The sequence below is a fragment of the Amphibalanus amphitrite genome, unplaced genomic scaffold (genome assembly GCF_019059575.1).
Source record: "Amphibalanus amphitrite isolate SeventyFive unplaced genomic scaffold, NRLGWU_Aamphi_draft 001038F_arrow, whole genome shotgun sequence".
Taxonomy (NCBI): domain Eukaryota; kingdom Metazoa; phylum Arthropoda; class Thecostraca; order Balanomorpha; family Balanidae; genus Amphibalanus; species Amphibalanus amphitrite.
The window spans coordinates 210753-234845 of record NW_024882532.1 but is presented as its reverse complement, the minus strand read 5'-3'; the positions used below and the strand labels follow the sequence as shown (position 1 = coordinate 234845).

General features: G+C 58.0%; 1 protein-coding gene across 3 annotated transcripts in view; it reads right to left on the bottom strand.

Annotated features, from left to right (window-relative positions):
* Window positions 1-24093, bottom strand: part of LOC122369468 (titin homolog) — a 142945-nt gene that overhangs the window by 6996 nt on the left and 111856 nt on the right. For all 3 annotated transcript variants that reach the window (XM_043344243.1, XM_043344244.1, XM_043344245.1), the window contains 9 exons: window positions 21864-22001; window positions 20743-20867; window positions 20367-20470; window positions 12590-12720; window positions 11632-11788; window positions 11224-11408; window positions 10777-10977; window positions 9668-9843; window positions 5410-6381 (listed from right to left, as the gene is read on the bottom strand). In XM_043344243.1, coding sequence (XP_043200178.1) covers window positions 5410-6381; window positions 9668-9843; window positions 10777-10977; window positions 11224-11408; window positions 11632-11788; window positions 12590-12720; window positions 20367-20470; window positions 20743-20867; window positions 21864-22001 — 2189 coding nt within the window. The remainder of the gene's footprint in view (window positions 1-5409; window positions 6382-9667; window positions 9844-10776; window positions 10978-11223; window positions 11409-11631; window positions 11789-12589; window positions 12721-20366; window positions 20471-20742; window positions 20868-21863; window positions 22002-24093) is intronic.

Below are 24093 nucleotides of genomic sequence, written 5' to 3'. Positions count from 1 at the left end.
GATGGAACTAGTCACAGGGCGCCCCTGGCGGACAGAAACGGAACTAGTTACACGGCGCCCCTAGCGGACAGGGACGGAACTAGTCACAGGGCGCCCCTGGCGGCCAGGGACGGAACTAGTCACAGGGCGCCCCTGGCGGACAGAAACGGAACTAGTCACACGGCGCCCCTGGCGGACAAAAACGGAACTAGTCACAGGGCGCCCCTGGCGGCCAGGGACGGAACTAGTCACAGGGCGCCCCTGGCGGACAGGGACGGAACTAATCACACGGCGCCCCTGGCGGACAAAAACGGAACTAGTCACAGGGCGCCCCTGGCGGCCAGGGACGGAACTAGTCACAGGGCGCCCCTAGCGGACAGAGGAGGAACTAGTCACATGGCGCCCCTAGCGGACAGAGGAGGAACTAGTCACAGGGCGCCCCTGGCGGCCAGGGACGGAACTAGTCACAGGGCGCCCCTGGCGGGCAGAGGAGGAACTAGTTACAGGGCGCCCCTGGCGGCCAGGGGCGGAACTGGTTACACGGCGCCCCTGGCGGGCAGAGACGGAACTAATCACAGGGCGCCCCTGGCGGCCAGGGACGGAACTAGTCACACGGCGCCCCTGGCGGACAGAGGAGGAACTAGTCACATGGCGCCCCTAGCGGATAGAGGAGGAACTAGTCACATGGCGCCCCTGGCGGGCAGGGACGGAACTAGTCACACGGCACCCCTAGCGGACAGAGGAGGAACTAGTCACAGGGCGCCCCTGGCGGCCAGGGACGGAACTAGTCACAGGGCGCCCCTAGCGGACAGAGGAGGAACTAGTCACATGGCGCCCCTAGCGGAGAGAGGAGGAACTAGTCACAGGGCGCCCCTGGCGGCCAGGGACGGAACTAGTCACACGGCGCCCCTGGCGGACAGAGACGGAAGTAATCACAGGGCACCCCTGGCGGATAGAGGAGGAACTAGTCACACGGCACCCCTGGCGGGCAGGGACGGAACTAGTCACAGGGCGCCCCTGGCGGGCAGAGGAGGAACTAGTTACAGGGCGCCCCTGGCGGCCAGGGACGGAACTGGTTACACGGCGCCCCTGGCGGGCAGAGACGGAACTAGTCACAGGGCGCCCCTGGCGGCCAGGGACGGAACTAGTTACAGGGCGCCCCTGGTGGATAGAGGAGGAACTAGTCACAGGGTACCGGCCCTGGACGGAACCATGGTCTCATGGCGCCCTGGCGGTCAGGCAGAGCAGAAGCGTTTGGAAACACGCATTCTAGGAAGCGCACACGTGTCCTGGTGTCCAGTGTCTCGTAGATACCCGAGCCCGGAGCGTCTCCCGGAGCCCTCCGGAAGCAGACGGTCGAGGCCCTGACTAGTCGCCCACGGAGTGCGTCGATATTAGGTACGGGCAGTAGCTCAGACTCAACTTAACAATACCGTAACCAGTCAAAAATTAATAGATCACAACAGACGATTATAAAGCGAGAAGAGCGAGGAGAGGAAGAGGAGAGCTGGAAAGTGGGGAAAGAGGAGAGTGAAGAGAGAGAAGGGAAGGAGGCAGGGAGGGAGGGAAGAGAGAGAGAGAGAGAGAGAGAGAGAGAGAGAGAGAGAGAGAGGGGGGGAAGGGAGCCAGGTAAAGAGGGGATAGAGGAAGAGGTAGAGGCAGATAGATTCGGTTATGTATCTCTTTTCATATTTTCATCTAAGAGAATTAACCAATTGACATGGGGAACTCAGTTGGGACTGAGTTGGTTCGGTGACTCTCAATATTAACAGCCTTCCTTCGGTTGGGCTTGATGGATCCGACGCACCGACGCGCGGTACTTTCAAGAGAGCACGAGTTTCAACTGAACGAGCAAATGCATCTGCCTTGCATTCTTGCAATTATCGATCAAAATACGTTTTTTCGCTTAATTGTAGACGACTTCCAAGGAAACGAGCGATCAAATTCACGTACAGTTCCAGGCGCGAATAGCGTACCTATAGGTCAGGTACGCGATATACGGCCTTGGGTACGCGGCTCCAATATGCTGCCGCATTGCCACACAACGCGTAAATGATCGACGGGCCGAACGCAGCATTCCTTCCCCGAATCCTTGCTTGCGCAGATAGGATTACGCTGTGCTGAATGTTTGCTCTTTTTTCGCCGGAACATTGCAAGGTTTCGCAGTTGCGCAAGCGCTCGCAAGCAAGTTAAACAGGTTAAAATATGACTGTCATTTATTCCCCCCGGGGAGGGGCAGAATATCTGGCCTCTCCCGTCTTTCGCCAGCCAGCGGCGTCAAACTTCCAGTGTGTACCTTATCGTACAAATTGACGTGTTGCCTAAAAATTGAGGTGGATACCGTTTTAATTTGATAACACAAAAACATAACGTTTGGATGACATTATGTCACACAATTCGCTTAAAAACTCGAAAACTTCAAACAACTCTAACGTCTTAGGCTTTTAAGGAAACCAGAGGTAACAAAAATAGGTACCTAGGTATACGATTCTTCTTTGTCTTTCAAATGGCTATCTCGTTATTAACCCTCGCCCTGGCAGGGGGGTTGATGCAACCCTCCCTAAGGTTTTTCGAAGATAGCGTAAAAACGGCGGCGCGCAGCGCCGCCAAATTTGGCACAGCCTATGGGGCAACCTTTTTACATATGACCTAAAAATTAAAAGTCCGGGAGACCTTGGGTCAGGTCACCAGGTCAGAAAAACCGGTACAAGGTCATGGTCACATTTCAATTTTCTTTTTGCACCTGTCCAACTCACAGCTTTGGACTGATTTCCTTCCAAATTTCAGGATGTGCTAAGTTCACCGAGTTGTATAACATATAGTTCGTTTTTTTATGTCACTGACCTGAGGTCAGTTAGAGGTCACTACGTCGTAATGTTAAGCCTATGGTAAAATACTAAATTCGGAAAATACTGGAGATGTCCGCTTCGAATTCCATCACTTTTGTGCTTTAAAACCATAGTAATTAACAGCAGGTCACTTGGTGCTTCTTTGTTTGGTGTACTTATCCATGGGTCAGGTCAAATGAGGTCAACTGAGGTCAAATGACGTTTTTGCCAATAACTTGGCAGATAATGACGCTAGAGCTTAAAAAATGGTGTCATTGTGTTCCTGGTGATCAGCAGAATCGAATGATATGCGATATGATGCAATTTGGTTAACTTGAACTTAATTAATTAATTAAAGGTTACTTAAAAATTAAGAAAACTTTTGAGTACACTTAATCAAACAAAAAGGTATATCATTGGACGCGCCTTGACGTGCTGAGTTCACTGGTGCTTTTCTTTTTTCTCTATCTTAACCAGTATAGCGCCTTTTGGGGCGACTAACGGAGCGAGCGAGGGGGTGAGTCTTGCACGTGCGAAATTTCGAGGGGGTACCTCCAACTGACTTGTGCACGGCACCCTACTGACCGGTTTCTAGCGATGTGGCAAATTTGAGCACAATCGGCCCAGCCGTTCTCGAGATCTGGGAGCGGCACCCTGCACGTGCGCACGTGCAAAATGGGTCCCAACTGACTTGTGCACGGCACCCTACTAACTGGTCCCTAGCCGTGTACCAAATTTGAGCGCAATCGGTCGAGCCGTTCTCGAGATCTGGAAACGACCCCTGCACGTGCGCACGTGCAGCAGCACCCCAACTCTGGCACATGAATATGCAGTGCCTAGTGGGTGCCTACCTACATGCCAACTTTCAGCGCAATAGGCCAAGTAGTTACCGAGATATTGCAACAATTACAAAACTGACACCTCTTCGTATTGCACGTGGCACGTGCATAAGGGGTCACCCAAATGCATCGGGAATAGTCCAATACTTGGTAGAAGGAATGAAGCTACCCTACAAAAATTACCGCATGTAAATCGGTCAAGTGGTTGCTGAGATATAAGCCTCGCAAAAGCGTCCGCACGGCCGGCCGGCCGTCCGGCCGCTCATACTCAGAAATTTCCGTTAATCTAAGGAAAGACTACGCTCGCTTCGCTCGCTCCGTAATTAGATCAAAAGTTATAAGCGAAAAACTTTTGACCCGTTTTTAGCGAAATTTTTACATTTAAACCCCCCCCCCCCCTAAATATTGACCTATGTAGAGCAACCAAATTTGCACAGGGGCGAGAATTCCAGGGGGCCCACCTACCTACCAAATTTGGTGTTTCTAGGTGCCATAGGAGCCAATCGCGAGGGAAGGGTCGCATCGACCCCCCTGCCAGGCCGTGTTATGAAAAATGCCCTGCCAGGCCGTTAAAGAAGCTCGCACTGTGTACCTACTTCCTACATTCTAATTTTTAGACCAATTCGCCCAAAAATGTAGGAGTTATTGAAAATGTAATGATGTCACGACACATTTTTTTAAAGTTCTAGACGTTGTACAAGAAGCACCATTTTTGTTCGTCCTTAAAATCTGGGTACCGGTAGGACATCAGATTGACGTAATTTTGGCCATACAAACCAACTTAAAAATGTGATGTCACTTGACCTGACCTTGACCTGACCTCAACCATGGCTTCATCCAAGTATGATCCATATCACTCTTTGATACGGTCTTTGATGATCTTGTCCTTGATGACCTGACCTGACCTTGACCTTTGCATGACATTTTGTGCAATGCATTTTGTCTTGGTGGTCTAAGAACGCGTTTTGGGTGATCAGTCTCAGTCCATTTTCGACAACCGCGCTCCGAAGCCAGTAACAAAAAACTTCCAGTTTTTGCCCTGGACTTGACTTTGACCCATCCTGTCACCTAATTATGCAAAAGTGTGGTCCAAAGATCCGTCTTGTTAAAAGCTGCGATTGCCGTTTTCAACATCATTCTACGATCTTCTGCTCGGGAGTTAGACAAGGGGGAAACAATTTGGGGAAACCCTACAAAAACCCCTACTTCTTTGAACGAATATGTAAAAACCGCAAGATATTTTCAGAATCATACCAACCCAGCCTATACAAGAGATGCACTATGGTTCGAGCATGACCAGCGGTCGTTTACCACGGCGACCTTCTCTAATCTGTCAAACACGATAGGTCGGCGGTGGCCAGCGCACGTACACCGCTATTAGCAGATACAGGTATAGCTGTGTCGGCGGGTGGCCGTGATAGCAGGCCGCGAACAGCGCACCACGGCGTCAGTAGATAGATAGTTAAATATTAGGCAGGCATATTGGCCCGCGAACAGCACTTGGTGCAGCCAGCCGATCGATAGATAAGTATAGGCAGACATCGTGATCTGCGCTCTAATTTCTAACAAATATTTTGGTCGGTTGCAAATCTTTCGAAGGCGTTGTGCAGTTTTCAGAGTGTGTAAGAAGGGCTAGTCGTGATTAACAAGCACAATAACAAATACAATGGAGGTTCGACTCATTTGTGGTGGTGGTTTTGGGAAAGGACTGAATACTGGATAACCGCTGACCAGTGTTGGATCGCCCACACCCGCACACTCACCGCCTTGCTCCAGACGACGGCGGTGGGCGCGTCCATGTCGTCGGGCGGCTGGAGACGACACTCGAGTCGCGCCGTCTGACCCAACAGCACGGCCAGGCTGGCCGGGCCCTGCACGATCAGCCGGCGCTCGGCGCCCAGCGAGCTCCGCCGGCTGCCAAAGTCTGCCACACTGCTCTTACGACTGCAGGAGTCGGCCACACTGCTCTTACGACTGCCAAAGTCTGCCACACTGCTCTTACGACTGCTAGAAGAGTCTGTCACACTGCTCTTACGACTGCAAGAGTCGAACAGACTGCTTTTCCGGCTGTGCGGTTCGACCAGACTAGACTTGCGGCTGACTGACTCCTCCTCCTCACTCTCCTGCTCCGTTTGACTGCTGGGCTCCGGCGCCCGGTCTGATAGGGTAGCTGCGGGCTGCTCCGTTTGACTGCTGGGCTCCGGCGCCCGGTCGGGCTGTTCCGTTTGACTGCTGGGCTCCGGCGCCCGGTCGGGCTGCTCCGTTTGACTGCTGGGCTCCGGCGTCCGGTCTAACAGGGTAGCTGCGGGCTGCTCAGTTTGACTGCTGGACTCCGGCGCCCGGTCGGTGTGCTCCGTTTGACTGGTAGACTCTGACGTCCGGTCCGCCGGAGTTGCGGCGGGCTGCTCCGTTTGACTGCTGGGCTCCGGTGTCCGGTCCTCCGGCTCCTGCGCTCCCTCGGCCGGGAGGCCACTAGACCCGCTGGCGCCGCCGCCTCGCCCGCCCTCGGCCGAGTGTCTGACGCCGTTCTCCAGAGCGGGCGCCGCCGCGCGCTGCGTGCCGGTGACGTCGGTGGGCGCCCGACTGACGCCGGCGTCCGGTGGCGCCGCCAGCGTCAGCGCCACCTGGGAGCGCCAGCTGCCGGCCGGGCCGCGCACGCTCACCTCCACCGTGCCGGCGTCGGCCTCCGTCAGCCGGAGGATCTCCAGCGCGTGCGCGCCTCCCGACTGCGAGACCTGCCGGCGGACCAGACGGCACCGTCAGACGGCGACGGAAGGGGTCTCAGATGATGGAGGGCGGCCTGTCAGATGATGAAGGGTGGGGGATGCGAGGCTGTGAGCCTACTTTAGGGGCTGTGAGCTGGTGTGACAGAACTGAGAGCCTACTACCTACGGGGCTGTGAGCTGATGTGACAGAACTGTGAGCTGAGCCTACTACGGGGCTGTGACCTGGTGTGACAGAACTGTGAGCCTACCACAGGGACTGTGAGCTGAGGACGGAGCTGTGAGCCGGGCGCCAAGGCTGTGAGCTCTGATATGCTAGAACTAGCCGTGAATGGACGACAACCGTAACATCAGACAGGTCCGGCTGACAGCTTTTCCCATTGCACCTTAGCGCAGATTCTGGCGAACAATAGCTCTGTGACCGGTTACACATCATCCATTTGCGACCTTCCTAATTTACCTCCTTGATCTATTTTCGAACGTTACAAATACTTCTTTTCCGGGCAATTCACTTCGGCTCATGACATTGTGCTACAAATCAGTGTCTATTTGTGTTTGGGTTCTCGGAATGCCTCCTTGCGGCGAAAATTAGCATTCATTTAATTGAGACGAACCACAATGAGACCTAGGCGGAATACGGCATTTCCAAGAAGAACTAAACTATTTCCTCTGTACGCGGGAAAAAGTACCAGCACCATTTACGGAGCTGGATAAGATCAACGCGCTGCCTTCAAAGGGTAGGTAATAGGTATGTACGAGCCTGTCTAATGAGACAAAATTCGCGCTTGACTGAGCCTCCAGATGAACGCCATGGCATTAACTGAGCTGAGAGTAGTGTTCTTCATACCTTCATTACAAGGCTCACTCAGATTATCTCAGAAACAAAGCATCGTAGCGAGGCCCACAAGAGGCGTTGGAAAGTTTTCACAGAGAAGCATCTGAAGCAATCCAGAGATTAGAATTCGGAGGTCACATGCATGACAGGTCAAGGTCAGGCCAAGGCCGGGTAAAAACAGTTTGTATTATTTGCTGAAGGTCATGTGACAGATGTATTCAGACCAGTTCTTGGTTATATAATTCTGGGTGAACAATCGTATGTGTCGTTTGAAATCAGTTTTAGAAGATACGACGTCAGGTCAACAATTTATGCTCGTGAATGCGATACCAATTTCAATGCCAAACCAATTTCAACAGATAAAAAACTTGAAATGACAAAATGCGCCCCATGCAAATAGTGTTCTCAAGAGCCCGGTAGTTCAGAGGGCAGTGATGTCAGCGGCGCGCTCACTGCGCCGTCCCTCAAGGACAGGCCGCTTCTGAGTCATGGCGTCTGAGCAGTGCGCAGGTGATCGGCCTTATCCTCTGTGGAGTGTTTCCCGGATTCACAGCCGAGAGATGTTGCTGGTTCAGCAGTGACGCACTGCAGGTGCGGCGCAGAACCGACAGTGTGCCAGTGACCCAGTCCGTTATTGGGCCGGCAGGGGGCCGGGCGTTATTGGACTGACAGTGGCCGGGCGTTATAGGACTGAGAGTGGCCGGGAGTTACTGAACTGATTTTGGGCCGACAGTCGGGCTGGGCGTTATTGGACTGGCGGATGACAGTACCTACCTATGAACATCTTCCCATTATCGTCTCCACGAAAAGGTCATGAGTCATCCAAACAATGAAAGTGAACTATGTATTATGATTTATACAAACGTTATTTGTTCAGGTAAAAGCACGCCATGTAACATTTCTCCATGCTTATAAGGAAATTAAAAAAGGAACATGCACCAGAAAACGTCAAAGTAGAAAAAGCAAACGTCGAAAGCACATTCACTTTTGACAATAGGGTAAAAGGAAAAAGGTGCACGCACTGTGTGCGTGCACCTTAAATCTAGCAAAATCGGAGTTTCGACTAACAGCTCCGAGATTTTACGGAAACTGATGTAATCTGGGCTGCCTGTCGGCTATCAGTGGATAACATGCCGTCTTCATAGCAATCCGATGTAAATCCAGCTAGGACAATGGGAATGAGGAAAAGCTCCAGTTCGTGTCAGCACTCATGCCTTTTACCGCACGAAACACCGTTTACCTGTAAAAATCCCGGCCCCATGCCCCCCCTCCCCCCATCCCGGGCCTGCGGACGGGGCGGCACGCTGCCCACATGCCGCCCCGTGTCACTGCAGTGCCAATGGACGGCACACGGCCGAGCACCTCCAGCCAATCAGAGTCCGAGCACGGATAGGACGCGTGACGTCACTACAGGTGTCGGGACGGGCGGGTCACGTACCCCGCGTCACCCACCGTCCGGTCCGCAGTCCCCTCCCCACCCGTCACATACCACCGCTCCGTCACGTCCGTCACAAAGCTGTCGCCGGTCCGTCACCGCTGGCCACCGCTCCACCGGGACCCGGCCACCTCTCCACACCGGGACCCGGCCACCGCTCCACACCGGGACCCGGCCACCTCTCCACACCGGACCCGGCCACCGCTCCACCGGGACCCGGCCACCGCTCCACCGGGACCCGGCCACCGCTCCACCGGGACCCGGCCACCCACCGGGACCCGGCCACCGCTCCACCGGGACCCGGCCACCGCTCCACCGGGACCCGGCCACCGCTCCACCGGGACCCGGCCACCCACCGGGACCCGGCCACCGCTCCACCGGGACCCGGCCACTGACCGGGCGCAGCGGACGAGCCACGCAGGCTCGGTATTGCGGCTGATAGCTGCCGGCTGTATCGGCGCGCGCAGCGGTCAGTATCGGAGCCCGCACACCGGCCACTCGAGCGGCGCCAGAGGCCAACTATCGCCGTGGGTAATTAGACCGGGTGCCCGCAGCACTGGCGACTGTGGCGCCCAGGCTGCACTACTCGTCGGCTTTTGCATGTCGTGGGTTCTGTGCGTGACGTTGGTTTCCTTGCCTTTTCTTTTCTGCGTGATCTCAGTCTGAACGATCCTCTGGTGAAGACCGCTTCGCGGTTCTCTTTAAACATAGTAATGAAAAGCGATCAATTTGCTGAAGTAAATAAATATTATGCAGCAGTGCGTTTGCAGCATGCAGCATTTCAGCGGCACTCGGAGTGACGCCTCTGTACGCTAGCACGGAGGGGCCGAGGGAGTGTGAGCTGACATCGACTTGCGCCGGGGGGGGGGAGGGGGGGGGGGGGCGTGACCTGATCTTGACTCGCGCCAGGGGAGTGTGAGCTGACCTTGACTCGCGCCGGGGGAGTGTGAGCTGACCTTGACTCCCGCCGGCTGTGTATGTGAGCTGACCTTGACTCCCGCCGGGTGTGTATGTGAGTGTGATCTGACCTTGACTCTGGCCGGGTCGAGCCGCTGCACGGGCTGGCCGTTCAGGGACCACTGGACGGTGGCCACCCCTGTGGAGCGCACCCAGAGCCGGACAGCCGCTCCGGTCGGCGCCGCCACCGACCGGCCGGCGGCGGGGTCGGCGGCGGCGGACGGCCGCTCCGCCGCCCCGTCATCCTCTGGGAACAAAACAACAGTGCGGTATGAGAATAGCACAACAGCGCGGCCTGAGAACAGCACACCAACAGCAAAGCAGCGCTGCCTGAGAACAGCACAAAAATAGCACAGCAGCGCGGGGTCAGCCTCTTTCGGCTTGAGGATGCCCATTGCCCGGGCTAGAGGCCTCTATCGGCTTATGGCCTATCTGGTTACGTGCCGAGACCACACAACACAGTCTGAATCCGGAAAACATATACTCGTTTGGGATGTCACCTCCCACCATGGCAACATGTAGCATGCAACGTATCAACATAATTATGAGGTTCCGTCGGTCACTTATTTCATTTAATGTACGCAGAGACGGCGGTGCCACCGGTTTCCCTGTGGTGAGTGGCGACCTACCGGCTGACCTACCGGCTGACCTACCGGCTGACCTACCGGCTGACCCACCGGCTGACCTACCAGCCAACCCCTGGCGGCCAGCTGATGAACTATCGACTGACTGACTGGTGACCCACCGGGTGACCCGGCGAACATCCGGCAGTGAGTAGTTAGCCCATTGGTGACTCGCCAGTGGACCCATTGGCCATTGGGGCCGGCTCACCTATCACGGTCACGTGGGAGTGGTAGACGGTGGGGGGGGGGGGGGGGGGCGCACCTAGGGCGGTTTGTGTCAGTGGCAGTCGGTTGTGCAGCAGCTCACCTATGACGGTCACGTGGCAGTGGCAAAAGGTGGGGTGGGGTGGGGGGCTGACCTAGGGCGGTTTGTGTCAGTGGCAGACGGTAGGGGGCGGGAGGGGGGGGGGCTCACCTAGGGCGGTTTGTGTCAGTGGCGGTCGGTAGGGGGGGGGCTAACCTATGACGGTCACGTGTCAGTGGCAGACGGTGGGGGGGGGGGCTGGGCTAACCTAGGGCGGTTTGTGTCAGTGGCGGTCGGTAGTGCAGCAGCTCACCTATGACGGTCACGTGGCAGTGACAGACGGTGCGGCCGTGGGCGTTCCACGCCTCGCAGAAGTAGAAGCCCTCGTCGGCCGGGTAGATGTCGTCGATAACCAGCGAGAAATGCCCTCCGGCCGCGGTCACGTGACGAAAGTCGGCGCAGTCGCGAATCGGAACGTTGTTCTTCACCCAGGTGACTTTAAGTGGCTCGGCGCCTGGTGGAAAAACGGGGCACGACGGTTACAGCGGGACGGCCCAGCCGTGTTACAGAACCGTAATGACTACCTGCAGTCTTCAGGGGTTCTGCACAGGGTGCCAAAACACGGGAGACTCGCTAAATGACTGTGAAATCAGGCACGATGACGGATGGCTGACAAAACAATTCATTTTTTTTCTGTTAAAAAGAAACTGAAAGGCAACAGAAATAAAAGCCTAGCTAAATCTGTCATTTTGCCACCCACCAGTGACTGTGGCGTCGAGCCGGACACGGTCGCCCTCCATCACGGATCGGCTCTGCAGAGGGTAGGCGAACACCGGTGCCGCCATCTCTCCGCCCACCGGAGAAGTTTCAGCGCCGGGCGGGGCACAGGTGGCGCTGCGGTCGGCGAGCCGGATCGGTTGCCCGCCGGGAACTATCTCACCGTCACTGCAAACGGAGAGCAGACGCTGAAAACACACCGGCGGTACAGCGCGAAACGACAGAACTGAACTGAAACTCCACTAACAATCCGTCCACAGCTCAGAGTGAGGTGCGGTGAGCGGCGGGGGACGGACGCTGCGGTCCCGCGGTGGTCCAACAGCAGACGCTGCGGCCCCGCAGTGGTCCAACAGCAGACGCTGCGGCCCCGCGGTGGTCGAGCAGAACTCACCAGAACCAGACTCCTGAGGCGGGGTGGGAGAGCGGGTCGCCGCCGGCCGCTCGGCCGCCGCTCTCAGTTCGCGGCCGCGGCCGGCGCGCGTGGCCCAGACCGCTGCCCGGACGGTCGTGGCCAGGGACGCCCATGGGGCTCAGTGGCCGCGGGCGACCTGCGAACGGGCGCGGCACCGTCACACCACAGCGTCACACACGGCAGCGTCACAGCGTCACAGCGTCACAGCGTCACAGCGTCACACGGCAGCGTCACAGCGTCACACGGCAGCGTCACAGCGTCACGGCGTCACCCGTCACACAGCAGCGTCACAGCAGCCTCGGCCGGCGGCGCGCACCGTCCCCGGGTCACGGCGACATCTGAGAGGCGTCAAAACACTCCGTGAGGGCGCCCGGCGGGAGATGCAGGCTCAGCAGCCGGGGCCGGGCCGCCGCCTGGTCCATTACCTGACCTGGGCCACGGCCTACCTCCATATCGTGTACCCAGCCGACAAACTGCTGACCAACAGAGCACGGCGCCGCCCGGCCGGACGGGGAGATATACAGAGGGCCCGGCCAGGGACGGCCCGGAGGGGAGGTGTAACGGGGAAAGGAGCGGGGTAACGGAGCTGGAAACCGGCGCGCAGAGCGATACAGGGAGCGGCTCGTCGATCTGGTGGGACGGGTGCGCTGCAGTTGACCGGTACGGGGCGAGGCGGACCTGTGACGGTCAGGCGCGCAGTGTTGGCCCCCAGAGTCCCCCTCTGACCCCTCGCTGACCCCTGAGTCACCCTCCCGAACTAGTCCTGACCCCTGAGTCCCCTGACCTAGCCTTGTCCCTGAGCCACCCCTCTGACCCCTCCCCGGCCCCTGAGTCGCCCCTCTGACCCCTCCCCGGCCCCTGAGTCGCCCCTCTGACCCCTCCCCCGCCCCTGAGTCGCCCCTCTGATCCCTCCCCGGCCCTGAGTCGCCCCTCTGACCTATGACTGAGAGCCGCGCGGTGGCCTGCGTCCGTCCTGCGTCACTGTGTAAAGTGACCCGGTACAGACCGGCGTCGGACTTTTGCACGCCTCGGATCAGCAGCAGCCGCTCATCGCCGGCCTCCGTCACCCTGGGAATACACACAGACAGACGGAGATACGTCACCCTGGGAAACACAGGTAGACGGAGAGGTCACCCCGAGAGCACAGACAGACGGGGGAGGTATGTCACCCTGGGAATGCACAGACACATACAGGGGAGGTATGTCACCCTGGGAATGCACAGACACATACAGGGGAGGTATGTCACCCTGGAATACACAGACACAGAAGTGGAGAGATGTCACCCTGGGAAACACAGGCAGACGGGGGAGGTATGTCACCCTGGAATACACAGACAGACGGAGATGTCACCCTGGTAATACACAGACACAGACGGAGGAGGTATGTCACCCTGGTAATACACAAACAGACGGAGATATGTCACCCTGGGAAACACAGACAGACGGAGATATGTCACCCTGTCGTACTGCGCTGTGGGTAGCGCGTGGCTGGACGGACGGTCCGTGACAATCTATTGATCTGTGGCTGATCTATTAGAGTGTCCGTCCGAGAGCCGTACGACGGCTGACAGAGCCTGGGGGTCGCGAACTGGTGTGGTAACCGTTACGCCCACCTGGGACGCCCGAGTCGGTACGGCACTTGCGGTGTCGTAACCGGATCGGCGGGAACCAGCAGAACGCCGTTGGACCGGCGGTGAAAGTCGGAACCGAGCACTCGCCCACCAGTGGGCGTCTGGTCGAGCAGGTCTACCCGCTAAGGCAGCCTGAGCACGAACCAGTGACAGGGTCCGATCAATGACCGTGGTCCGACCAGGGTGTCAGCGCAATGGCCAGTCAGAGGCGTCTTTAAGGGCGCAGAAGCCCACCTCGGTCGACTGTGGCCGGTGCAACCTAGTCAGGTCGTTTGTGTGAATCTCCGTGTTCTTCCCTCGCCTCAGAGTAGCCGCTCTTCTCCAAATGCCCGAGCCGTTTTCTATGTGTATTTGTCTTGTAGCGAACAGCAGAGTCGAGAAACGAATTGACAATGTCGCCGAAAGCCGCGGTCATAAGCTGGCCGTCCCTAGTACTATCAATATGCCCGCAGGCGCGGCGAGAAACAAGCTCAACGTATGAGTCACCGTCCGGCTGCCGGGAGAGCCCCTACCGCGACCTTTGTTCGCAGGCATGACGTCACGACAATGGGCTCCTAAACGTACGGGCAGCGGCCGCCTCAGGGGTGCCGCCGTGACCTTTGCACGACACGTTCTATAGCGTATGGCACAGCGGTTACTAGGAAGGTTGAGGCCAGCGGCAGGCCGGTTTACAAATAACAAACAAACTTGACGCGCAATTAACAGGTAACAGATTGATTAATAAAGCGGTGACAATATAAATGAAAATGACAACATGAAATGACAAATCGCATAGATGACAAATCGCATAGATGATCCCTACAGTACCCCCTCGCCAGACATGTCGCGGACAAAAGTGACATGGCGATATCTTACCGGAGGTCGTATGACGCGGCCGGAGCGGGTCGTCCGTAGTATCGGCCGAGGCTGCAATGGTGCAGCGTCAGCCCGAGCGACGGCTGCAGGGCGAGTTGGTGCGTCACCGTAGATCAGAAGCTCCGGGCCGCTGGGCTCATTGCTGAGCGGTGGCGCGGCCGGCGGGCCGCTGGACTGAGTACCGTGCGGCTGCACAGTCGGCAGGTCAGACTGTCGATGACCGGATTCGTCTGGCGTCTCCAGGAAGGCGGCCTTACACCGGTCGATGCTGATGACCTCCTTTTTCTGTCGACGGTCGATGGTGATGGTTTTGGTGGTCCTTTCGGTAACCGGGAACGGTCCGTCGTATGGAGCGTCCAGCGGGTAGCGGTGACAGTCCCTGCGCACGAAGACGTGTGTCGCCGTCTGGAGTGCCGTCGGGACGTACGTGGCGCGCTGGACCGGACGTGGGAGTGTCGGCCGCACCTGAGACATGGCGCGCTTCAGGTCCTGTACGAAGCCGGCCGGTGATGCTGCTGAGGCTTGGCTGCTGATGAAGAACTCGCCGGGAAGCCGCAGTGAGGAGCCGTACACCAGCTCGGCTGACGTCGCCTGCAGGTCCGCCTTGATGGTGGAGCGTATGCCCAGGAGCACCAGCGGCAGCACGTCCGTCCATGACGTAGCCTGGTGTGCACGGAGGCTGGCCTTCAGCTGGCGATGCAGGCGTTCCACCATACCGTTGCAGGCCGGGTGGTAGGACGTCGTCCGAGTTCGCTGGCAGCCCAGGAATCGCTGTAGCTCCGACCAGAGGGCCGACTCGAACTGGGCGCCTCGGTCCGTCGTGATGATGGACGGAACGCCGAATCGGGCGACCCAGTGCTCGAGGAAGGCGCGGGCGACCGTGGTGGTGCGGATGTCCGGCAGAGGGATGACTTCTGGCCACCGAGTGAACCGGTCGACGCACGTCAGGAGGTACGAGTGCCCTCTTGACGGAGGCATCGGGCCGACGAGGTCCACGTGGACGTGGTCGAAGCGTTGCTGAGGTGGCTGGAAGGTGCCGACGTCAGACTTGGTGTGCCGGCCGATTTTGCAGCGCTGACAGGCGAGGCAGGTTCGGGTCCAGCGGCGCACGTCGCGATCCATACCGGGCCAGACGAACCGCTTAGAGACGAGCTTGACGGTGGCCTCGACGCCAGGGTGCGACAGGTCGTGCAGAGCCTTGGCGAAGGGCCGGCGCAGCGCCTCTGGGAGGACCGGCCGAGGCGATCCGGTGGACTCGTCGCAGAGCAGACGGAGTCCTTCGCCGACCGGAATGTGGCGCAGGCGCAGTGAGGTGTCGTCTTCCAGCGAGCCGTCTTCGGACTGGGCCTTGGCGATGGCAGTGAAGTCGGCGAGCGGGGGTCGCGGCTGGGCCACCATCGAGACCGTGCGTGACAGCGTGTCGGCGACCACGTTGTCCTTGCCAGGCACATGGCGGATGTCAGACACGAACTGGCCGATGTAGTCCAGGTGGCGGACCTCTCGCGGCGAGTAGCGGTCGGACGAGGAGCCGATGGCCGTTACCAGTGGTCGGTGGTCTGTGAAAATGATTGCTGACCGTCCTTCGATGGCGTGCTTGAAGTGCCGGACGGCCAGGTAGATAGCGAGCAGCTCGCGCCCGAACGTGCTGTATTTCTTCTCCGCAGGTTGGAGCGTTTTCGAGAAGAAAGCGAGGGGCTGCCACTCGCCGGCGACGTGCTGCTGGAGGACGGCGCCCACTCCGCAGTCCGAGGCGTCGACGAAGAGGGCGAGCGGCGCGTCCGGGACTTGGTGTGCGAGATGTGTCGCCGTGGCCAGGGCGTCCTTGACGTTCTTGAAACGCTGCCGCGCCGAGTCTGTCCACGTGACAGGCGCTCTCGAGCGTTTTGCCTTGTGGGTGATTAAGGCGTGCAGAGGCTGCAGGAGCTCGGCTGCCTGGGGGATGAAGCGGTGGTAGTAGGCTACCATCCCCAGGAACCTCCGTAGCTGGGACTGAGTGGTCGGTTCCGGGAAGTCTTTGATGGCCTCGACTCGTCCAGGCAGTGGGCGGACGCCGTCGGCGTCTACCGAGTGGCCGAGGAACACCACCTGCTCCTGTCCCAGGACGCACTTGTGCCTGTTGACGACGACGCCGTAGGTGTTGAGGCGCTGAAGCACTTGGTCCAGGAGCTGCAGGTGGTGTTCGGCAGTCGGGCTGGCCAGCAGGATGTCGTCCAGGTAGACGAAGCAGCCCGGTATGCCGCGGAGGACCTCATCCATGAAACGCTGGAAGGTCTGTCCGGCGTTTCTGAGGCCGAACGGCATCCGAACGCATTCGTAGAGGCCGAACGGTGTCGTGATGGCTGTCTTGGGGACGTCGGCAGGTTCCACCGGGATCTGGTGGTAAGCCTTCACCAAGTCAATGGTGCTGAAGACGGTGCACCCATGCAGGTCGGCTGAAAAGTCCCGCAGGTACGGCAGCGGGTAGCGGTCTGGTACGGTGCGGGCGTTCAGCGCTCTGTAGTCGCCGCAAGGGCGCCACTCGCCGGGTCTCTTCTTTGGCACCATGTGGAGTGGAGTTGTCCAGCTGCTGCTCGACGGTCGAATGATGCCTTGCTGGAGCATCTTGTTGAACTCAGCACGTGCGATTTGAAGGCGCTCCGGCGGGAGGCGTCGTGGCCGCTGGTACACCGGTGGACCCTTGGTGACGATGTGGTGCGTCACGTTGTGCTTCACCGGTGTTGGTCCAGGTTTTGGTGAGGTCACATCCGGGTACCGGGCGAGGACAACTGCGAAGCGAGCAGCAGCCTGCTCCCGGACGAGACGCACTCCGATGGAGCACAGCCTTGACCGCTCGGCGCTGGCGCAGACGGTGCCGTCCCGCAGGAGACGCTGGTTGGCAACGTCCACGACGAGGTGATGTGCGGCCAGGAAGTCGGTGCCCAAGATGGGTGTGGTGACGTCAGTGACGAAGAATCGATGTTTCAGGCGGTGCTGCTGACTCAAGGTGACGTCCAGCAGGCAGGTGCCGTGCACCGCGATCGGTGAGCCGTTTGCCGCGACGAGCTGCTGGCCGACAGGAGCAGGGGTCAGCGTAGACCCGTTGGGCAGGCAGCGGCGAGGCAGCACGCTGACCTGCGCCCCGGTGTCGACTAGAAATTGCCGGTCCGTCTCCGTGTCCCTCACGAAGAGGAGTGGCGCGGCAGGAGGGGCGCCCGTGCTTTGCGCCATCAGCACGGGGCGCCTCAGTTTTCCGAGGCGATCCAGGAGCACGGCAACTTGCATCGGCGCGCTTGGGCGCCGAATCGCTGGTGGTACCAACACAGCGTGTCGTCGTGCGGCGGCGTTGAAGGACGAGCCGGTGACGGGCGGCGTGACTGGCGAGACGCTTGGCGCGGCCGGGAACGGCTGCGGTCGCGTCGCACGGCGTCCTCGAGTCGTCGGTTGCTGGCCTCCAGGCGCTCCATCTTAGCGACCAGGGAGGCGATGACGGTGTCCAGCGCAGGGGTTGCAGCTGGCGCTGGGGCTGTCACTGCAGCAGCGATGGGCGGTGCCGGCTGTGTGTACGGCTGTGCCGCGATCGCTGATAGCCGTGGGTCGGGTCCGCTAGCTTCCAGGTACCGGTCGGCCGCTTCTGCCAGTGCGTCAAGCGTGCTGTCGGCTGGCAGGAGGGCGAGGGCAGCACGGACGGGCTGCGGTAGCCGTTGTTGAAATAGGGTACGGAAGAGCTCCGTATCAACCGGGGCGTCCCCGGCTGCGGCAAGCTCGTTGCGCATTGAGCGCAACAGCGCCGTCGGCTTCTGATCGCCGAGCTGCTGGCGGCCGAGCAGGGCTTGTAGTCGGTCGGCGCGTGACTGTGCCAGGCGGGCTTGGAGCGCTGCACACAGCACGTCAAAAGACCGAGATGACCGGATGACGTCCTTGACCTGGACGGCGATGTTGGCGGGGAGGTTTGCGACGAGGAGCTTAAACCTCAGCTCGTCGGAGTCGACCCCGCTGACGTCGAAAGCGCACTGCACCTGCAGTAGCCACAGGTCGGGCTCTTCCGGAGAGTATGGTGGTAGCCGGAAGCTAGCCATGGGCCGATGAGTTGACTCGGAGGCTGAAGCTGGAACGCTGGCTGGGTCTTGAGCTGCGGCGCCGGACTGTGCGCTGTCCGCCGGCATGACGAGAGGCTAAGGTTGAACAACGGAGATCACGTCGGGGTCACCAATTGTCGTACTGCGCTGTGGGTAGCGCGTGGCTGGACGGACGGTCCGTGACAATCTATTGATCTGTGGCTGATCTATTAGAGTGTCCGTCCGAGAGCCGTACGACGGCTGACAGAGCCTGGGGGTCGCGAACTGGTGTGGTAACCGTTACGCCCACCTGGGACGCCCGAGTCGGTACGGCACTTGCGGTGTCGTAACCGGATCGGCGGGAACCAGCAGAACGCCGTTGGACCGGCGGTGAAAGTCGGAACCGAGCACTCGCCCACCAGTGGGCGTCTGGTCGAGCAGGTCTACCCGCTAAGGCAGCCTGAGCACGAACCAGTGACAGGGTCCGATCAATGACCGTGGTCCGACCAGGGTGTCAGCGCAATGGCCAGTCAGAGGCGTCTTTAAGGGCGCAGAAGCCCACCTCGGTCGACTGTGGCCGGTGCAACCTAGTCAGGTCGTTTGTGTGAATCTCCGTGTTCTTCCCTCGCCTCAGAGTAGCCGCTCTTCTCCAAATGCCCGAGCCGTTTTCTATGTGTATTTGTCTTGTAGCGAACAGCAGAGTCGAGAAACGAATTGACAATGTCGCCGAAAGCCGCGGTCATATGCTGGCCGTCCCTAGTACTATCAATATGCCCGCAGGCGCGGCGAGAAACAAGCTCAACGTATGAGTCACCGTCCGGCTGCCGGGAGAGCCCCTACCGCGACCTTTGTTCGCAGGCATGACGTCACGACAATGGGCTCCTAAACGTACGGGCAGCGGCCGCCTCAGGGGTGCCGCCGTGACCTTTGCACGACACGTTCTATAGCGTATGGCACAGCGGTTACTAGGAAGGTTGAGGCCAGCGGCAGGCCGGTTTACAAATAACAAACAAACTTGACGCGCAATTAACAGGTAACAGATTGATTAATAAAGCGGTGACAATATAAATGAAAATGACAACATGAAATGACAAATCGCATAGATGACAAATCGCATAGATGATCCCTACAACCCTGGGAAACACAAGCACATACAGGGGAGGTATGTCACCCTGGGAAACACAGACAGACGGAGATACGTCACCCTGGGAAACACAGGCACATACAGGGGAGGTATGTCACCCTGGGAAACACAGACAGACGGAGATACGTCACCCTGGGAAACACAAGCACATACAGGGGAGGTATGTCACCCTGGGAATACACAGACAGACGGAGATACGTCACCCTGGGAAACACAGGCACATACAGGGGAGGTATGTCACCCTGGGAAACACAGACAGACGGAGATACGTCACCCTGGGAAACACAAGCACATACAGGGGAGGTATGTCACCCTGGTAATACACAAACAGACGGAGATATGTCACCCTGGGAAACACAGACAGACGGAGATACGTCACCCTGGGAAACACAAGCACATACAGGGGAGGTATGTCACCCTAGGAAACACAAACAGACGGAGATATGTCACCCTGGGAAACACAGACAGACGGAGATGTCACCCTGGGAAACACAGACGGACAGAGATACGTCACCCTGGGAACACACATACAGACGGGGGAGATACGTCACCCTGGGAACACACAGACACGACACATACAGGGGAGGTATGTCACCCTGAGAAACACAGGCAGACGGAGATGTCACTCTGGGAAACACAGACACAGATGGGAGAGATATGTCACCCTGGGAAACACACAGACGGTGGACTGGTGGAGGTATGTCACCCTGGGAATACACAGACACAGATGGGGGAGAGATGTCACCCCGGGAAACACAGGCAGGCGGAGAGATGTCACCCTGGGAAACACAGGGAGATGGGGGGAGGTATGTCACCCTGGAAACACACAGACGGAGAGATGTCACCCCGGGAACACAGACAGAAGAGGGAGATGTCACCCTGGGATGGTATCAAGTGACTGTGAATGAGAATGAGAGAGATGGGGTGAGAAAAAATCGAATGGGTGAAGACAAGAATAGTGAATGAAAGGCTCGATAGAATCTCCAGGTTCACAAGGCCCGTCGCACTGTACTTTGTCAGCCTTCCTCAGCGGGATCCCCGCTGTCTCACCTGAATTTGTCCGAGTTTCTGAGCGTGGCGCCCTCCTTGTCCCAGGTGGCCGCCGGGTTCGGCTGGCCCGACACGGAGCACTTGAGCGTCACGTTCTCGCCCTCCTGGAAGAGACGGCAGTCAGTGTGAGACCGCGTCTGTGTGCTTGTCTCTCACTGGTGACACTCACCGGTGTTACACTGTGTAATTCACTGATGTTACACTGTGACACTCACTGGTGTTACACTGTGTAATTCACTGATATTACACTGTGACACTCACTGGTGTTACACTGTGTAATTTACTGATGTTACACTGTGACACTCACTGGTGTTACACTGTGTAATTCACTGATGTTACACTGTGACACTCACCGGTGTTCCACTGTGTAACTCACCTCGGCGGTTCGGTCGTAGGGGGCGGCGTAGAAGCGAGGCGCCTCGAGGCGGCGCCGGGCGCGCGCCGCACTGCCGCCCGAGGACAGCAGGTAGCTGCCCGGCTGCTCGCTGACGGCTCGCGTCCCTGGACAGAGGTCAGCTCAGGTCAGCCGTCAGGGTACGCCGGCGTACAGTTCGGCGCCGAGTGGGTCAAATTAGCAGATGACTGCCCCTGTCACGTGTCCCTGAATCGCGGTATGTAAGTACCACGCTATTCGAGTATGCAGCAGCCGTCTTCAGTGAGCACACTCCACATTGCCCGGTGACAGGAGTCGGCGGGCTGGCAGAGCGGTGTGCCTGTATGATTGGCCTCTGCTAGCCAAACACAGACACATGAGCCGGGAAAAACTGACTACCTACTGTCGGGCGAGCACACGGCAAAAACACCTCCGATCGGGCCGGCAAACGTTCGACAGTCGACTCATCATCAATGACCACACAACTTAATGGATACAGACCGAAAAACAACGTACCCAACCAAATTGAAAGTACATAATTTTTACATAGTTTCATTAAAACGACAACCAGGCAGTACCTATCACATCACACAACACAAAATGTAAAGGCATAAAAAGAAACATCAAGACAAATATTTTGCCTATTATCTGATATTATAGATAGCATCAACATATTCGCAAATCGCAGCTCCTGCAGCCCAGTTGATAGAGCGCGTTTGACTCCCGGTATTGAGAACCCCCACAAGAGCCCTCCGCCTTTTAAATTTGCGAAAATCTCTCTGAAGTGGATGGTTCGCGGTTGGTGAGAGCAGCCGCAGCCGGCTGAAGTCAGTTGAGTGGGAAAGGCCGTGTGCGACCTTGGCGGTCAATTAAGTATCATAACACGGCAACAATATGTATCTAAATTCGAACATTTTATTGCACTAACGAGTTGCTAGGTCATTGTCGCTAATTTCGTGGAAAACTGGACTCGCTGTAGGACTCGTGTCGGACTCGCTGTCGGACTCGTGTTGGACTCGCTGTTGGACTCGTGTCGGACTCGCTGTCGGACTCGTGTCGGACTCGCTGTCGGACTCGTGTCGGACTCGCTGTCGGACTCGTGTCGGACTCGCTGCCGGACTCACTTGGCACGGAGAGACGCGGACTGAGCAGGCGGCCGGCGGCGGCGCGGGTGCTCAGGTGCTGGCGGCCCACGGACGGCGGAGGAGGGCCCTCCTGGCTGCTCAGCATGCTCGTCACGTGCAGGTCACTGTCCTCCGGAACTGTGGGGGCAGAGGTCAGAGGTCAGGTCACTATGGGGGCAGAGGTCACAGGTCGGGTCACTGTCCTCCGGTACTGTGGGGGCAGAGGTCAGAGGTCGGGTCACTGTCCTCCGGTACTGTGGGGGCAAAGGTCAGAGGTCAGGGCACTGTCCTCCGGTACTGTGGGGGTAGAGGTCACAGGTCAGGTCACTATGGGGGCAGAGGTCACAGGTCGGGTCACTGTGAACAGCAAGGGTCAATGGTCAGGGTACTGGCAGAGACATATGTTACAGGTCAGCTTACTGTCCTTCGGCACTGTGAGGGCAGAGGTCAGAAGTCAGGTCATTGTGGGACAGGGGTCAGAGGTCAGGTCACTGTGGGGGTAGGGGTCACAGGTCAGGGCACTGTGAGCAGCAGGGGTCGCCAATCAGATCACTGTGAGGGCAGGGGTCACACGTCAGGTCACTGTGAGGGCAGGGATCACAGATCAGATCAATGAGAGAGACTGATGTCCCAGGTCAGCTCACTTTGAGGTCAGAGGTGAGGTCAGGTCACTATCAACAGCAGGGGCAACAGGCCAGCTCACTGTGAGGTCATAGGTCAGGTCACTGTCAACAGCAGGGGTAAAAGGCCAGGGCACTGTGAGAACAGAAGTCACCGGTCGGGTCACTTTGGGAGCAGAGGTCAAAGGTCAGGTCACTATGAGGGCACAGGATATAAGTCAGGTCACTGCGAGCAGCAGAGGTCAGAGGTCAGGGCATTGTGAGGGCAGGGGTCACAGGTCAGGTTAATGAGATGTGCAGAGATCATAAGTCAGGTCATGCCCCGATATACCGGGGGAGAAAATGGCCGCGATGAACCATTTACCCCCGCGCCACTTGGAGCGGATGGATCAAAATCTGACGCTTAACGTATGTATTTCTGTGATATATTCTAAGCGTTTACCTGAACCCTATCCAGTCGAGGGCCGTTTTGATCTTCCGATGGTGCCGCGCTCCTGACGCGTTTCTCGCGATAGCTCGGAACGCGTTAGCGATAGAGAGCCGAAAGCCGGCCTACCTGTCCGACTTTTGATTCAAGCCTTCGACTTCTGGAAGCCGTGCGGCCGACCAGCCGACTGCCGCCGACTGCAGGGAGCGTCCCGCACCCCCGCCAGCCGGGCCCAGACCGTCCGGCCGACCAGCCGACTGCAGGGACCGTCCCGCGCCACCGCCGCCAGCCGGGCCCGGTGGGTGCACTCTGACTCGGCGGTCGGTCGGCACGGCCCTTTGAGAGGGCCGGGCGCCTCCCACGCCCTCCCTCTGTACGGAGGGCCGCCACGGCCGGTCCCTGCGCCGCGGGCCCGGTCAGTGAGCCGCCAACAGTCCCAGCGCGCGGCCGGAAAAAACGGCTGCAGCGCGCCGCGCCGCCGCTAGTTAATCGGCCGGGGGCGGCCGGCAGCGCGCCGATAAAGGTGATGACATGTTCATCATCTGTGAATGACGGCCGCACGGCCTCCCACGCCCGATAGCAGGTGACGAAACCGGCACGCCGACAACAGACGGCCGCGCTCGTCACAGGTCGCGGAACGCACCGGCACACTATGGTTGGAAACGGCCTCACGGATGGCCGTGGGCAATTTCGGAATATATGTATATTTGGGGTGTCATTCTGTTGGAAATTGATGAAATGTTTTGAATTGGGCAGAAAAAATTATTTAGTTGCGCATTTAGTCTCCATTATTGTACGTGGAATCGGGAGTTTCTGATAGTGGCCTTTTTGGTGCGCCGTCAAAGGTTTAAACAACCGCGCTGGTGATAGCATGTGGAGTACCTCCATAACGTTGTAAAACTGGATTATTATATATCAAAATAATCCTTGTTATGTTGGCTATCGAGTGAAGTGACTCTTTTTCCCATGCGTGTTCAAAATCAGGAACGGCATTGCATTCTGTTTGCAGTGTCACCACAGCAATATTTGCAAAATTACGTTTATGTTTCATTAGACATACAAAAAGTTCTCCATCGACCTCCATTGAGCTTTTTGGCAGAATAAATCTCTGTTCAATTCTGCGTAAGGGGAACGTAAAAGCAGACTGCGCACTTGTGCGCAAAATCGTCCGTGAAGCTTCATC